The 15654-nt window shown below is 40.4% G+C and overlaps 1 protein-coding gene across 2 annotated transcripts in view; it reads right to left on the bottom strand.

Annotated features, from left to right (window-relative positions):
- Nucleotides 1-4494, bottom strand: part of PPA2 (inorganic pyrophosphatase 2) — a 116938-nt gene extending 112444 nt beyond the window's left edge. For both annotated transcript variants that reach the window (XM_069094710.1, XM_069094701.1), the window contains exon 1: nt 4272-4494. In XM_069094710.1, coding sequence (XP_068950811.1) covers nt 4272-4479 — 208 coding nt within the window. In that variant the 5' untranslated portion in view covers nt 4480-4494. The remainder of the gene's footprint in view (nt 1-4271) is intronic.
- Nucleotides 4495-15654: the final 11160 nt, after the last annotated feature.

Genomic DNA, 15654 nt, shown 5'->3' on the forward strand with positions numbered 1-15654 from the left:
AAAAAAAAATGAGAAGGCTAGACTCAATGACCTCAAAAGACCCTTCAGCTCTAAATCTATGATTCTATGCATTCTAACTCCATTGCAATTTCACAATTACTACGAGACAGTGCAGCATAACAATCAGACAAAAAGGCTTAGGGGGTCAATTCATTTTTTTAAAAATATATTCCCCCACAGATAAGTGATCAAAGGATATGAATATGGAGCTCTAAAATGAAGAAATACAAAGTATTAACTACCATATGAACAAATGTTCCAAATCCATAATAATCAGAAAAATGCAATTTTAAACAACTCTCAGGTTTCACCTCATACCTGATTAGCAAAGATGGCAAAAGAGGAAAATAGTAATTTTTTGGAGGCATTTTGGGAAAACAAGCATATTTAGTGCAATGTTGACATTGGTCCATCTGTTCTAGAAAACAATTTGGAACTACACGCAAAAAGTCACTAAATAAAACATAATCTTTGACCAAGAAATACTACTGTATTAGGTTTATATCCCAAGGGATCAAGAACAGAGGAACAGAACCAGTAGGCATTTTCTCAGTCTGTGTATTTATATCGCCAGTGCCTGAAACACTTTAGGTTCTTAATAAAAGCTTGCTGATGGGTTGACCCAAGTGTGCAGAAATATTTAAAACACTGCTTTTTGTAGTAACAAAGAACAGGAAATATAAGAGATGCCCATCAAATGGGTATATAAATGTAATGGAACACTATTACAGCATAAAAAAATGGGAAATATGATAAATTCTGAGAAATACAGGAAGACCCATACAAACTAAAACAAATTGAAATAAGCAGAAAGAGAAAAATTTACACAATGACTACAATAATATAAAGGAAAGAATTTTGAAAGACCTCAGAACTCCGATCAAAGTAGCAAACAATAACTACTTCAAAGAAGGCTGGTGAAAAATACTTCTCAACTCTTGACAAAGTGACTGGACTAGAAATACAGAATAATATATGCATTCTCAGAACTGGCAAAGCTGGACTGTACATATTTGTTATAAGGTAGGGCTTCTGCTTGGGATGAAGGAGGCTGTGATGGTAGATTAGTAGGTTGTGATAGATACAATAACAACAACAAAAACCTGACTTTTTGATGCATAGAAGAAAACTTTAAAGCACAGAAAAGGACACAAATACATTAGTTTTGTAGCTGTGCATATACTTCTAAAAAAAAGAAACTGAGCTGACAGAAGTTCCTAGTTTCTGATATGAGTCTCTTATTCTCCTTTATATGCTGAAACATTTGTTTTTGTTAATGATCAGTAAGGTCACAATGAAAAAGAAAAATTTTTTTTAACTTAAAAAAGTAAAACACAGAGAAACTGTCCAAAACAAAAATGTTTAGCCCTCAAAGCACTTTGTTTCCCAGTACAGTTATATTTCAATCAAGCATGTATTATGCACCTAGTACGTGCCTGGGGACTGTACCTCATGTTAATATGACTTCCATATAGACAATCAATACTAATACACAGCAGGAAGCAGATCATTTAGCAATTATTCTAAACAGCCGTGTAAGTAAAAAGCACTTAGAGTTCTAAAATTTTCCACATCCTACTCCACTATTCTTTCAAGAAAATATTCCTGGAAATATGAGAAATATTTCTATTTTAAATCTTTTTAAAAAATACTCCTTATGGAAACAGTGCTACACTAATGATTTTCCTGTGGAAATGAGTTTAAAGTTGCATCACAATACAGTATATAAGCACTGTAAGTTACAAAAACCTAAAGTTTGTGTGAGGACAAAGTGGTTAGCTGCCTATTCCCTCCAAATAAAAAACAGCTTGAGGTATAAGCCACTCCAAAGCAACAAAGCTGTACTGAACCAATAGCACCATCTGGTGGTACCTGGTGTGAGGAACTGTCTGACCCAACATTTTTTTTCCCACTAGCTCCTTTCTCCCACTCAGGCAGAAAATGTTATGGACCACATATTTCCTATCTTCTTCAGCTCACTGCTCAGCTGATTTTCTCCCAGGTAATCTCTTTCCCACATGAACACTCACATCCTCTTTAACATCCTCCTCACCCTGCTCTCTCATTTCCCTCCTGGTTAACTCAGGAAATCTCAATTCATTCTATTGAGGCAAAAAAAAAAAAAATGACTCTAATCATAGCTGGTAAGCTAAGAGGGGTGTTGGTAATGTCTGAAAGGAAAAGGAAAGCCAGAAATAAGAAATTAAATTTGAAGACCTCATAAACCTTTCAAAATATCTGAAATTCTTCTTCATAATCTACACCAATTTCCATCTGTTTCCCACTAATTAAATCAGCTTTTCTATAAAAAACAGCAACTGAGTCAAAAATTTAAGATTATTTTATAGCTTCTTTTGTATTTTTAATTTACAAGTAAGAGTGTTTGTATTGTAATTGTAACAATAGGTGCTTACTATTTTTATTGCAAACATACACCATTTAAATGTATGATAAATGGATGGAAGGAAGAAAAGAAAGAAGGAAGGAACATAGGAAGAAAGGATTGATTTATTAGGCACTTACTATATGCTAAAGCAAATAGGACAGTTTGAGAGACCAGCCACAATTATATTGTTTCTGTAAAATATATTCTCAGTTCCAAACAAGTATCTCACTAAACTTTTGGAACATAATCCATTAAACTCTGAGAAAGCTGTCCCCTCCCCCAAGAAAAACAAATTCTTGTGTACTTGTTCCTATCTATTTGGACAACCTTCACTCAATGAGGATACTACAGTAAATGATTTGCAACCAGATAAAACTGCAATCGTCAGTTTTCACCCCACAACCAGTCAAGCTATTATCATGATTTTTTTTTTTAAAGCAAGAGAACCAGTCGAGAGACGTCAGTTGCTACCCTAAATCTGGCATAAATTAGTTTATGTGACATTGGGCAAATCCTTTAACTTCTAAGGTTCAATTTCCTCAGAAGCAGTTGGATAATCTCTAAAATCCTTTCCAACTCTAAATCCTTTGCACCTACCATCAGAGGATCTCTCAGGTCTCTTACAGTCCTAAGATTCTTTCAGATAAGGGGCAACTCACACAAATAAATAAACCCTCAGTCAGTGACCCCCAAGGGAGGCAAGATGGCAAACTGGACAAAAAGCCAGCTTCAGTTAGGAAGACCAAGGGTCAAATCTTGCTTCTGCCCAGAGGTATGACCCTGACAGAACAAGTCACTTAACCTCTGTGTCCCTGGCAACAGCCTAAAACGGTTAAAAGTACAGAGTAGGGCTGATTTTGCATTAATAGTCCCCGCCCCAATAAAATCATTAACCCATTTTTTTTAATTCATACCCCTTATTAAAAGGCATGATTCTATTAACCTCCTACCTACTTCCTCTCACCTAATTCCTTTTTATGTAGTCAATTGCGCTGTGAAAACAATGGGAGAGAGCATGTGACAGGATCATAGAGCTTATAAAATAGGAAATGATACATCTTTCTGAAGAATTTCACATCCCTCCCCTTCCAGGGAGGCTGGCAGACAGCAGAACCGACTTCATGCAGTCGTATTAGTCTGGCTTAAGACCTGGAGGTTTAGAGGATTGCCCCCAGGCCTTCATCTCTGCAGTGGACACACACACACACAGACACACACACACAGACACACACACACACACACACATACACACACACACACAGAGGAATCTGACCCCTCTGTTCAAGGAGCCTTTCCCAAAAGAAAGCTGGCCCCTGCCCCCAAGCCCGGGAGAAAAACTGCGAACTAATCCCCAGCCCGGATCTTTTCAACCTTCCACTCTTTTAATTCCCTGGGGGATTTCCAGGCGGCTAAGTAGCTTGGGGGAAACAATCAGCTCTTGGGGGGGGCTTCCGGGAGGACGGCCGGGAAGCCCTCCCTACCCCCACCCCCAGGTTGTCTGGCGGGGACCGCGTGACCTTGCGGAGATGCCTGGAGGGGGAGGGGAAGGGAGGAGAGAGCCAGGGCCCCCTCACTTAAGCACAATAAAAGGAAAGGGGAGAAATGCAGTAGAAGTCAGGAGCAGTTTGGCAGGGAGGGGTGCTTGTCATGGGAGGGCTAGTCATAGGAAGTGGTGCTGAGGGGGAGGCAGGAGGGACGAGAAGGAGCGAGAGAAGCGGGGAGGGGGAGGAGGAGAAATGAGAAAGGCTAGGTGGGACGGGGAGAGGGGGAGGAGCGGGGGCGAGGCGGTCGCTGGCCCCGCCCCCAGCTCGGCGGGCGGGGCGGAAGGCCGGGCAGGGCCTCCGGCTGGGCCCCGGGCCGAGCAGCGGCCCGGCCGGGTACTCACTGAAGTAGAGGCGGTACTGGGCGGAGCGCGGGTGGCCCCGCTTCTCCGTGCTGTACTGGCTCATGGCTCGCTGCGTCGCCGCTAACGGCCCCCAACGCCCGGGCCAGGCCGCGGCCCCGGCGCCCCGCAGCGGCGGCCCCGGCCTGGGCAGCCCCAGCCCCGGCGCCAGCGCAGGCCGCAGCAGCCGCTGCAGTGGCAGTGCGCGCATTGCCCTCGACCCGCCGCCGCCTCCTCTCGGTCCTCTTCCTCCTCCCCCGCGGGCCCCTCCCCGACCACGCCTCCGCCTCCCGCCGGGCAGCTCCCAGCGGGTCCCGAGCTTGGCTCGGGTTAAAAAGAAACCCAGAGGCCGCCTTGAGGCCCGTCTAGCGGCAAGCGTGAGTTTACTCCCCGGTAAAAAAAATAAAGTTGTAAAAAGGCACCCACTGTGTGCCACCCACCTGCTAAGCATCTCTTACAAACGTCCACCCAGTTCACCTCCCAGCAAACCAAATAGCCAGAGGTACGACCCCCATTTTACAGCTGCAGCGACCCGGCTCAGGCCGTATTCGAACTCGGGTCTTCGGACTCCAGCCGCTGCACCACCTCAGGGAGGGACTGACAAACCACAGAAGTGGCAGAAATTAGGTTCGGATCAACACCTGCCGCGTGCAAAGGTGAGCTCCAGCTGGATGCACGATGTATGTACTAAAAGTCAGCTCCTAAACGCGTTAGAGGAGCTAGGAGGAAATGAGGTTTCAGGGCTCTAGGTATATGAAGAGATCAGCACTAAACAAAGGACAAAGGAGGTGAAATGGACCCTTGTGATGGCCCAGGAGAGCTTACATTAGAAGCAAAGTAATTAAATGGGGGGAGGGCAAGGTCTATACACATATATACATATGTACACATTTATTTCTATAGTATATGTTTAATATGTTGTATTTAATATATACATTATTTTCTATGATGTGTATTTACATATATGTATATCTACATGCATATATATGATCTGCATATTCATTTGCTACATAATAATAGAGATTGGTCAGTGAAAGTCCAGCAAGGCTAACTGAACCTGCTTCTAAAGATTGGGCTTTTACTGTATAGATAAACATAATACGTATGTGTTTAGAGAGAGAGAGAGAGATACATATACAGATATATGATAGAGAACTGATTCAAATTTATAAGATTGAAACATTCCCTACTAGTTAAATGGACAATGTATATAAATAGGCAGTTTTCAAAATAATTCAAGTTATTAATAATCATATGGGGGGTGCCCTAGATCACTAAAAATGAGGGACATACAAATTAAAACCACTGTGAGATTCCACCATATATCATCAGACTGGCAAAGATGACAAAAGGGAAAAATGACAAATGTTGGAGGAGAACAGGAAAACACTACTTGCAAGATTTGTGGGGCAATGAATTGGTCCAGTCAACTGAGAAGCAATTTGGAACTGTGCCCAGAAAATTACTAAACTGTACATACTCTCTGACCCAGCTTTGCCACTATTGGGACTATACCCAAAAGAAAGCAAAGAAAAAGGAAAAGGATCTACATGTGCAAAAATATTTATAGCTGCATTTTTTATGGTGGCCAAGTATTTAAAACAAAGGGGGTGAAAACTATTGAGGAATGGCTAAACAAACTGTAAATGAATACAATGGAATATTATTATACCATAAGAAATGTTGAAATGGACAGTTTTAGAAGGAACTGGCATGAACCTTATGAACTGACTTGAGAGTAAAGTGGACATTACTGGAACAATTTATATGATGACAACATTGTAGAGAAAAACAACTTTGAAAGATCTTAAGGCAGATGGAGTCAAGATGCCAGAAACATACCAGTATCTCCCAAAACAATCTAAAAAGAACACAAAACCAAATTTCGGGCAGGAAAGCCCAAAGTCACAGAGGTTTTGAGACAGTTAAGGAAGACATAAAGAAAGGTTTTTCAGCACTGGGGTGGGAGGTTACCAAGAGCATGAAGAGGCATTTAATAGTGGTGGCAACGGCAGCAGAAGGCTGCAATACAATGCCCATGGATGGTAAGGGGCTGGAAAACATGGTCATAAAGAGATCCCAGAGCCACCCTCCCCACCCCCACACCCCCCAGCCATACTAGCACTGGGAGCAGGATCCAGTGCCATATGGAAGCTCTATCACTCACCACCCAGTTCCAGGGCAGAGAGAGGGGTGGCTGAGGTGATGAGGGAACAGGAGCCCTACTTGGATAAAGACCGGAACAAAGACTAGTAGAGCAAAGAAAAGACCTCTCCCTGGATCACAGTTCATTGGAAGCACTAAAAACAGGCCCCCACCAAACTGTGTGAACAACAGAAAAACCAGGAGCTTAGGCCACATGTCTCCCCTAGAAGTGAGTAGGGCTCAACTCTAATATAGAGTTCAAAGGCAAGAAATAGGATGGAAAAATGAGCAAACAACAAAAAAAGAGTCTGACTAAAAAAGAAAAAAAAACTATGGTGAAAGGGAAGCTCAAGACACAAACTCAGAAGACAATGACTTCAAAATATCCACAAGCAAAGAAAGTATCAAAAATGAAGATTGGACAGAAGTCTAATAATAATTCCTAGAAGAGCTAAAGACTTTTTTTTTATTTTAAATGCTTTATTAATATTCTTTTTATTATTTTAATTCATTTATTTTTAGTTTTCAACATTCATTTTTATGAGTTTTTTTAAAGAATAAAAAAGTAATTTTAAAAATTGAATAAGAGTGGGGTGGCCAGGTAGCACATTGAGTAAGAGCACCGGCTCCAGTGTCAGGATGACCTGGGGATCAAATCCAGGCTCAGACACTTAGCACCCACCCAGAAATACCTGGCCGTGTAACCTTGAGCAAGTTACTTAACCCTGATTGCTTTAAAAAAAAAATTGAATAAGAGCGGCATAGGAAAGATTAGGAAAAGAAATGAGATCTATACAAGAAAGTTATGAAAAGAGAATAGTTTGATAAAGGAGGAACAAAAAATACTAAAGAAAATAACTTTAGAAATCAGAATTGTAGGGGGGCGGCTAGGTGGCACAGTGAATAGAGCACCAGCCCTGGAGTCAGGAGGACCTGAGTTCAAATTCAGCCTCAGACACTTGACACAGTTACTAGCCGTGTGACCTTGGGCAAGTCACTTAACCCCAACTGCCCTCCAAAAAGCAAAGAAAAAAAATCAGAATTGTGTAAATGGTAAAAGAGGTATAAACTCTCACTGAGGAAAAGAACTTAAAATTTATGATTAGGCAAGTGGAAGCTAATGACTGCATGAGAAAATAATATTAATTATTAATTAATAACTTCATAAATAAGCAACAAAATAAAAGAACTTAGACATATTTCAGTAAATTATAAAGGAAAATTGCCCGGACATCTTAGAAGTAGAGGGCAAAGTAGAAATTAAAAGAATCTACCTCTTAAATCTCAAAATGAAAACTCCCAGAAAATATTAGTGCCAAAATTCAAAGCTCTCAGGTCAAGGAGAAAATATTTCAAATAGCCAGAATTAATTCAGATTTAGTGGAACCAAAATCAGGATCACACAAGATTTAACAGCTACCATTATAAAGCAGAGGGTTTGTGATGTGATATTCCAGAAAGCAAAAAAGCTAGAAAAAAATGATAAAATTCATCCAGAAGAACAAAATATCAAGAATATCATGAGAATCAATGGGAAAAAAAAAAAGTAAAGAAAGGGAGCCTAGCAGTATCAGGTCTCCAACTATATTGCAAAGTGGTAATCATCAAAACAATTTGGTACTGAATAAGGAATAGAGTTCATGATCAATGGAATAGTAAGATTCTAACAAAGGTCTGATTTTGTCGTTGTTGTGGTTCAATTATTTAGTTGTGTCTGACTCTTCCTGACTCCAGGGACCACATCATGCCAGGCCTTACTGTCTTCCACTATTTCTTGAAGTCTGTCCAAATTCATGTTCATTGTTTCATACCTGAGATATGTAAGGACCTGATACAAATGTATAAGAACAGCAGTTATTCTCAAACAGTTAAAAGATAAGAAGAGACAGTTTTCAATAGAAGAAACGGAAGCAATGAACAGCCATGGACAGGGGAGGAGGGATGCTTGAAATCAGTTAATAAATAGATAAATGCAAATTAAAACAGCTGTGAGGTTCTTCCTCACATCTACCAGACTGACAAAGATCACCAAAAAAAGGGAAAAAACCATTGAATTTGGTGATTAAAAAGTAGAGGTGCCCTCTTGCATCCTGAAAATGTGCTACCACTGTGCCAAAGAGATCACTGATACCTTGAGAAAGCCACATCCATGGAGTATTGGGGTCAGAAGCTAGATCACAAGGGACTGAAAAGTTAGAAGGGAGAAAGTGGAGCAATACTGTGAAACAGTAGAATTTTCAAGGAGTTTGGCTATGAAAGGGGCGGAAGGGGGGAATGTAGAATAATAGTGTGAAGGAACAGTAAGGTTGGTAACTGAAAGTTCTTAAGGATTTGGGAAACTTAATTTGTGAAATAGTTACTACACAAAGCCTTTACCTTTCAACAAAAAGCAAGTCCTTAGTAGAGATAATAGTCCTTTAATACCTAACCGTAGCTATTAGCCTGAAACCTGAAGAATAAACTTAGAGTTTATAAGTTCAAAGACCACGCTAAGATTTGAAGTGAGTTTGAGACAGGAAGATAGATTAGTTAGGTCTGGAGTCCAGAAGACCTGAGTTCAAATCCAGCCTCAGACACTTACTAGCTAAGTGACCCTAGGAAAATCACTTAACTTCTGTGTGCCTTAGTCTACTGGAGAAGGAAATGGCCAACCACTCCAGCATCCTTGCCAAAAAAAACCCATGGACAATATGGTCCACTGGGTGTAGCAGCAAGCACACTAGCATACCCAAGGTGGCTGCCAATACAGGTTCTTAGATCTGCTTTTCCAAAGGAAAGCAACTCAAAATGGGTGAACAATCTTGCTTTAATCAAACATATGTCATTTACCTAGTTCAGGGGAAAAAGATCAGCACTGAGAACTTCAGAGAATACAAACAAGTTACAGGCATACAACAAATACAGAGAAACATAAGCAGACAGGCTTCCAATTATCTGACCATTACATCCATACCTAGTCAGTTACTAGAGAGGGAAGCACCAACATCAGGGTTTTCAGAGTGGGGTTGGGGCCCCTCAACAGCTGCCCAGGGTCTCATCTGGTCAAATCATATAACTCTTCTCAAAGTGAGCCCCAAAACAAAATCTCACATAAGGGTATATATAGCCTTCTCCTGGCTCAGAGAATGTCACAACCCTCTTGACCCACTGCCCAATCACAAAGTATCAAGGTGTGGGCATTCCTGAAAAACAAGCCTCCCTCCCAGGCTCCAGGTGACCACATTCAGACTGTTAGAGGGCAGAGTATATTTTCAAATCAAGGAAGGTTCTCAGAGTCACTTAAGCCTATCAAAGGGCCAAGGGGCAGGGAAGATCTTAGATTCCCGTTCCCATAACATGGGTTACAAAGAGTTGGACTGGACTGAACAACAATACAAGTTAGCATATCTAATAAGTATTAGACTGGCCAAACAAAACCCCTGAGCATGGTTTGTTGTTGTTTTTAAGTTGTTTCAAATAATATCTGTCTTACTTGCTCAGCTTTTCATAAGGAAGTGGGATTTTCATTTTTTTTAAAGGATGGAAATTAATGTGTAATTCTGATGAACCTGAACACAAAACAGTATTCTGTTTGACCTTAAGGTCAGACAAAGACAACTAAAACTTGTGGCCCCTTGGTCAGATTTTACATTAGTGATCTAGCCAAATGCTGGCAGTATATCTAATCTACAGGGTTTTTAAAGAAGTAAACAAATCACATGAAAACAACACTAAAGGACATCAGAATCCAAACTATACACACTGTCTAATGGGAGTTAGTTGGAACCAATTCAAATTGATAAACTTTCATTGTGAGCATTTATAATTCCCAAATTGACAAACACTCTAAATCAGGGCTTGATAATTTTTTTTTTTAATTATCTAGACCTGGGTGGGGAACCTGTGTATCCTGAAAACCAAGGTCCCACCTCCTCCCCCCCAAACAAAGTCTTCCACATCTGTGACCAACTGCTAAACTTGTCTGAAAATGTTGAATTAAGGATATCTTCTCTATATTGTTTGACCCAAGGCAGATTCTACAATACTAGTTATAGTTCTTCATATTTTTTTTGTCTTTGTTTCTCAGGTCCTGATCCAAAGTAATATGGTAGAGGACTTATAGTATATCATTTTACATTTTGTATTATTTATTATAAAATATATAATAATTTATAGAACCCAATTGGGATCAATAAGACATATGAAGAAGACCTGGGACATTTATCCAAGAGAAAAGAGAATAGAGAAGTTACCACTTTAAGCCAGTAAATTTAAGAGATGTAAGGTGGTATAGAAGAAAGAAACCTGAACTTGGCATCAGGAGACTTAAAAACTTAGAACCCCGTTGCTATCACACTTAACAAACTACATGACCCTCTCTGAGAATGTTTTCATCTGTAAAATAAACATGATACTCATGTCATTATTTTATATATTTATTTATAATGATGCATTCTCTATCATGATTGAGTTCATAATCAAAGGATTATGGATTGGATCCTTGAGGGATATGATTTTTTTCCCCTCCTCACCATAGGTTAAATATATCAAGGCAGAGATGGCTATACTTTTATATGATGGGCCTCAAAGCCTGGAAGATTTTAAAGCTGGCCACATGTAGATAATAAAGGCAGTTTTTAAAACAAGGGATAAGGCAGAAAATAATGCTTCAAGTAGTTGTAACAGGAGTTTTGTTCTTTGCCTTTCATCCCTTTCATTTATTTGTGTGGGAAACCAAAAGGAAAATTGATCATGAGGTATCTGTGAGCTCTTCTACCCAGAATGTACTACTACCTTGCCCCCGCCCTCACCCAAGTATGGTACCACCTCCTTCCTGCCTTAAGGGTTCAAGCTTGACACTTTAAAGTTCGACATGGATAATGATATTTCTGCCCTCACAGTTGCTAGTAGCTCTAGAATATACCAAATTGCTTTTGCAGGAGACCATGCCCCTCAAGCTTTGTTTTTTCCTCCATTATTGGGTGCCCTAAATATGAGGGAATGAAGGATAAGAGCCAGAAATACAGCTAGTAAATTAAGGGGATGAGCGTCACAACAAAGGAATTATTCAGACCCTGAAGAACCCCTCTGAATATAGTATTGCCACCAACTGAGATGATATGGAGAAGATATGACATCATACTTTCAGTTAGCTCCATGTGGCCCCTGAAAAGCATTTTGTGCTGCTAACAAAAGTCATCCTAAACCCCAAAGCCAAAGAAAAGGCAGATCATGTTTAAGACCTCCAAAACTCCCAGCCCTGTATATTGCATTCCAAGTTTTGCTATTCCTGTATACTCTTGGTCATATCACTGGTATTGTAATGGATTCTGGTGATAGTGTGACCCACACTGTGCCCATCTGTGAAGATATACCCTTCCCAATGCCAAGCCATTTTCCATGTGGATCTGGATCTATTTTGGATCCATTGTGACCTAACAGACTAGCTCACGGAGCTCTCATCCCAGAAAGGCTATGACTTCAAAACCACAGGCAAGAGGGAAATTGTGCAAAACATGATAGAGAAGCTGTGTTGTACTGACCTAGATTTTGAATAGGAGTTGACCACTGCACCTCTGGTTTATCACCAGTGGCAAGAAGAGATTTAGATGCCAAGAAACTCCCTTCCAACTGCCTTTCTTAGGTATGGAATCCTGTGGTATCCATGAAAAGACATTCAACTCAAACATGAAGTGTGATGTTGATAATCATAAGGATATTTGTATACCAGTACCATTTTGCATCAGAGGCTGCCCAAGGTACCATAGTTTGTTGTTTTTTTTTTACTTATTGGTGGTACCACCATGTTTCCAGGCATTGCTAACAGGATACAGAAGTAGATTGCAGTCCCAGTTCTGCACACAATGAAAATCAAGATCATTGCCCCCACTTAATATCAAGTACTATGTTTTGGAGGCTCCGTCTTGACCTACATGTCCACTTTCCAGCAGATTGTGAATCAGCAAGCAGGAGTTATAATGAATCTGGCTTCTCCATTATTCACTGTTGTTATTGTTTTTGATCCTTCATTTTCGAAGAGGACCAATAATATAACAGGATGATGTCATGAATTGGATTTAAATGAGGCAGAATTAGGCAAAGTTGTTAACCTTACTCTCTCTTCCAGAGCCATCAACCCCAGTAGCAAGATGAAAGTCAGGATAGCTAGGGATGGCCAGGGGTTGAGTGGATAACCTTGGCATCTTCGATGGCTAACCAAGCTCAAGGCATTCCACAGCCACTGCTTCAGCCATCTTCATGGACCACTGGACCAAATTGTTCTCATCCATTCTGCTAGGGGAAGTCTTCACAAGGTTGGGGTTGACATTCCCCTGAGTCACTCACTGATGGGTTTCAGGCCTGTTGGCTACCTTCAACCTGGTTTAGCCCTTTTGCCAAAAGTTTTACTGGGGTGTAGCCAATGCTCATGCTGCAATTTCTGGAACCAAATGCTTCTAAATGGCCTGTTGTTTTTGTTGGGGCTTGGGGGGTTGTGGAGGAGTGTTTTTCTTGTCAAAGAGTATGACATGATAATTACCCCCAAAAGAGCTGAGATTGGCATGTCTTTATCCTTTCCTCCCTCTTTATTCCTTGTTTCTTCCCTTTTCTTTCCTCCTTTGTTCCTTTCTTCCTTCCTTTCTTTTTTTTTGGGGGGGCACTTGAATTAGTATTTAAAAACCAGAATAGTGAAGGTGATGAACAGCACTTTAAGTATGTTGGAGACAAACATCCCCAAGTTCTAGTGAATTATCAAGACTCTTATTGTGCTTAAAAAAAAAATCTTACCAAACATTATATGCATCATTACAAAGAATTACTACCCCCTATGAAGACTGCTCTGCTTTATACAAAGGACCTAATTGCATAAATCGAGGCAAGGGAGGAGAAGGGGAATGGGGAAGGTAGTAGTATTACTTACATGTAAATTATGTAATCCTTTAAAAACAAACTTTTCCTATCTTCTGCCTTAATGCCTGTCCTTCTTTTTCCAGTTGTAAGAGCCATAATGGCTACCTCTTTTCCCTCTTAATTTTCCAAAATAGATATTAACAAAGACTTTTTATAGTCTCCTGGGGAGTTCAGTGAGATTAGTGCCAGCACTTGGGGGAAAGGAGGAACTTTACCTGTACATTCACTTAAGACCAGTTCAAATAAAAGTGTTCCTGTTAAAGAAAAATCAAAAGAATATTGAGATTGTGGGGGAAAAAAATCTATGGGACTTCTGACCTCACTCTTGTGAAAAGTTTGTTGGAAGGGCTGGCTCTAAGACAAAGCTAAAAGGGTGCAGTTTATTGAGCAGACAGTATATGGAAACTGCAAAAATTTCTAACTATAGCAGCTAGAGACAGAGACACAGCCCTTGGTGAGCAGGAAATTAAGGGTAAAAAATAAATTTAAAGCCTATGGGGAACTACTTAGATGTCTGACTGTTTTGTGTTCTTTGAAGTTGTCTCCTGGGGCAAGGAATCGCCTTTTTTGAGAGAAAATGCCCATTAGAGCTGAGCTCTGACAACTGAGACACTCCCCTTACAGAGGAGAAAAATCTAACCCATTTTTTTGGATTTTTTTTTTACTGGCTTGATCCCTGCCTGTGTGAGGACCTCCTCAATATAGTCTTCTTAGGAAGGGTATGCTGAAGATTTCAACTGAAGCTAGAGCCCTGCAGTCAGGAGAAACTCCTCAATCTCATGTCCTGTGGTGCCATGCCTGTGACAGATCAGCCGTGATCATGGGATCAGTGAAACACCATCAAGCCGCAACCACATGAGACCAAAAGGAAGCAGCGTTCAGCAGACTCCCCGCCATTCCCCTATGCTGAGCAAGGGAGGAGTGGGGGGCAGCAAAGGCCCGCTGATGTCACTGCAATGATATCAACAAGAGACGCAGGGGGCCCCGTTCGATCAGCAATATAAATTGTCCTTTTAAATCCTTGCCCTCCACACGTTCCCTGTATAGGTGGTCACTGTTTCCACTAATGGATAGAGTTGCTATACTTAGAGTCAGAAAGACCTGAATTCAAAGGCAGCCTTAGACACTTCCTAGCTGGGTCCCTTCACAGCTGTTTGCCTCTGTTTCTTCATCTGTAAAATGGGGATAATAATAGCACCTGACCCCCAGAGTTGTGAGGATCAAATGAGATAGGGCTTAATAAATGCTTGTCTTCTTCCCCTGTTGTGTATATTTATGGGAGACTATTCTCTGCATATATGAGGAAGATACTTTAGTGTTACTTTCCTCAATTTCCTGTTTCCTTGATTTGAAAGTCCTATACCCCCATGCCTGGCAATGTACTCTTTCCTCACTTATACTTTTTAGAGTCTCTAGTTTCCTTCCAAAAGTCAGCTCAGGTTCCACTTTCTACAGGAAACCTTTTCTGATCCCTTTCCCCTAGCTTCAAGCACTTTCCCAAATACTTTATATCTATTTTGTATGTGTCTACATCTGTTCCTCAAAACAAATATAACTTCTAGTGCTTGTTGATAGATAGATAGATAGATAGATAGATAGATAGATAGATAGATAGATAGATAGATAGATAAACATATATGTGTATATAACTGCATATGTATATAAAATATGCTATTTTATTAAGTATTATTGTTTGAATTCATTTTATGTTTTGGCTGAGTTGTACAAATAAGCATAGTGGAGGCTTGTGAGCTTTGTTTTGCCTGTCCAAAGATCTACAGAGTGCCTTAGATGGGGGATACCTCACATCCCACACTAGCATTATGGAAGCTAACAATATGGTAGTTGAGTTGACTTCAAGCCATAGGTGTAGTTCTTTGTTATAGAAGACAAGGAGTTGGCCAGTAATCTGTTTGGAGAAGTCTCTGAAAGTCAGCTTTCTTATCTGTAATTTGAGTGGTCTGGGCTAACTGATCTCTAAGATTTCACCCAACTCTAAAATTCTATGGTATCTTCCCCATACTCCCCACTCTTGACTTTTTTAGCTTGTTATCAAAACTCTCACAAATGGAGATCCTCGTGGGTTTCTTTCTTCCATCCTTACAGCAACATTACTTCAGATCAAATCTTCCATGGGCTTAAAATTGCTTAAAACCCTGTATAACAATCCTGATTAGCATCTTTCTGTAGAGGATGTACCATCTTTAGAATCCAATTTTCATTGTACTCCAAGGTAGTACCTTTAAACTACCTCTCTACTCATTTTCATACCCACCTCACCAACCACCTTGATGACCCATTCTAGATAACATTCCCTAAAAGAACTTATATAGGAACATAGATAGAAAATAAT

This window comes from Petaurus breviceps, unplaced genomic scaffold (assembly GCF_028583685.1).
Source record: "Petaurus breviceps papuanus isolate PSGF00001 unplaced genomic scaffold, PetGlider_PUasm1.0 126, whole genome shotgun sequence".
In the NCBI taxonomy this organism is placed as follows: Eukaryota; Metazoa; Chordata; class Mammalia; order Diprotodontia; family Petauridae; genus Petaurus; species Petaurus breviceps.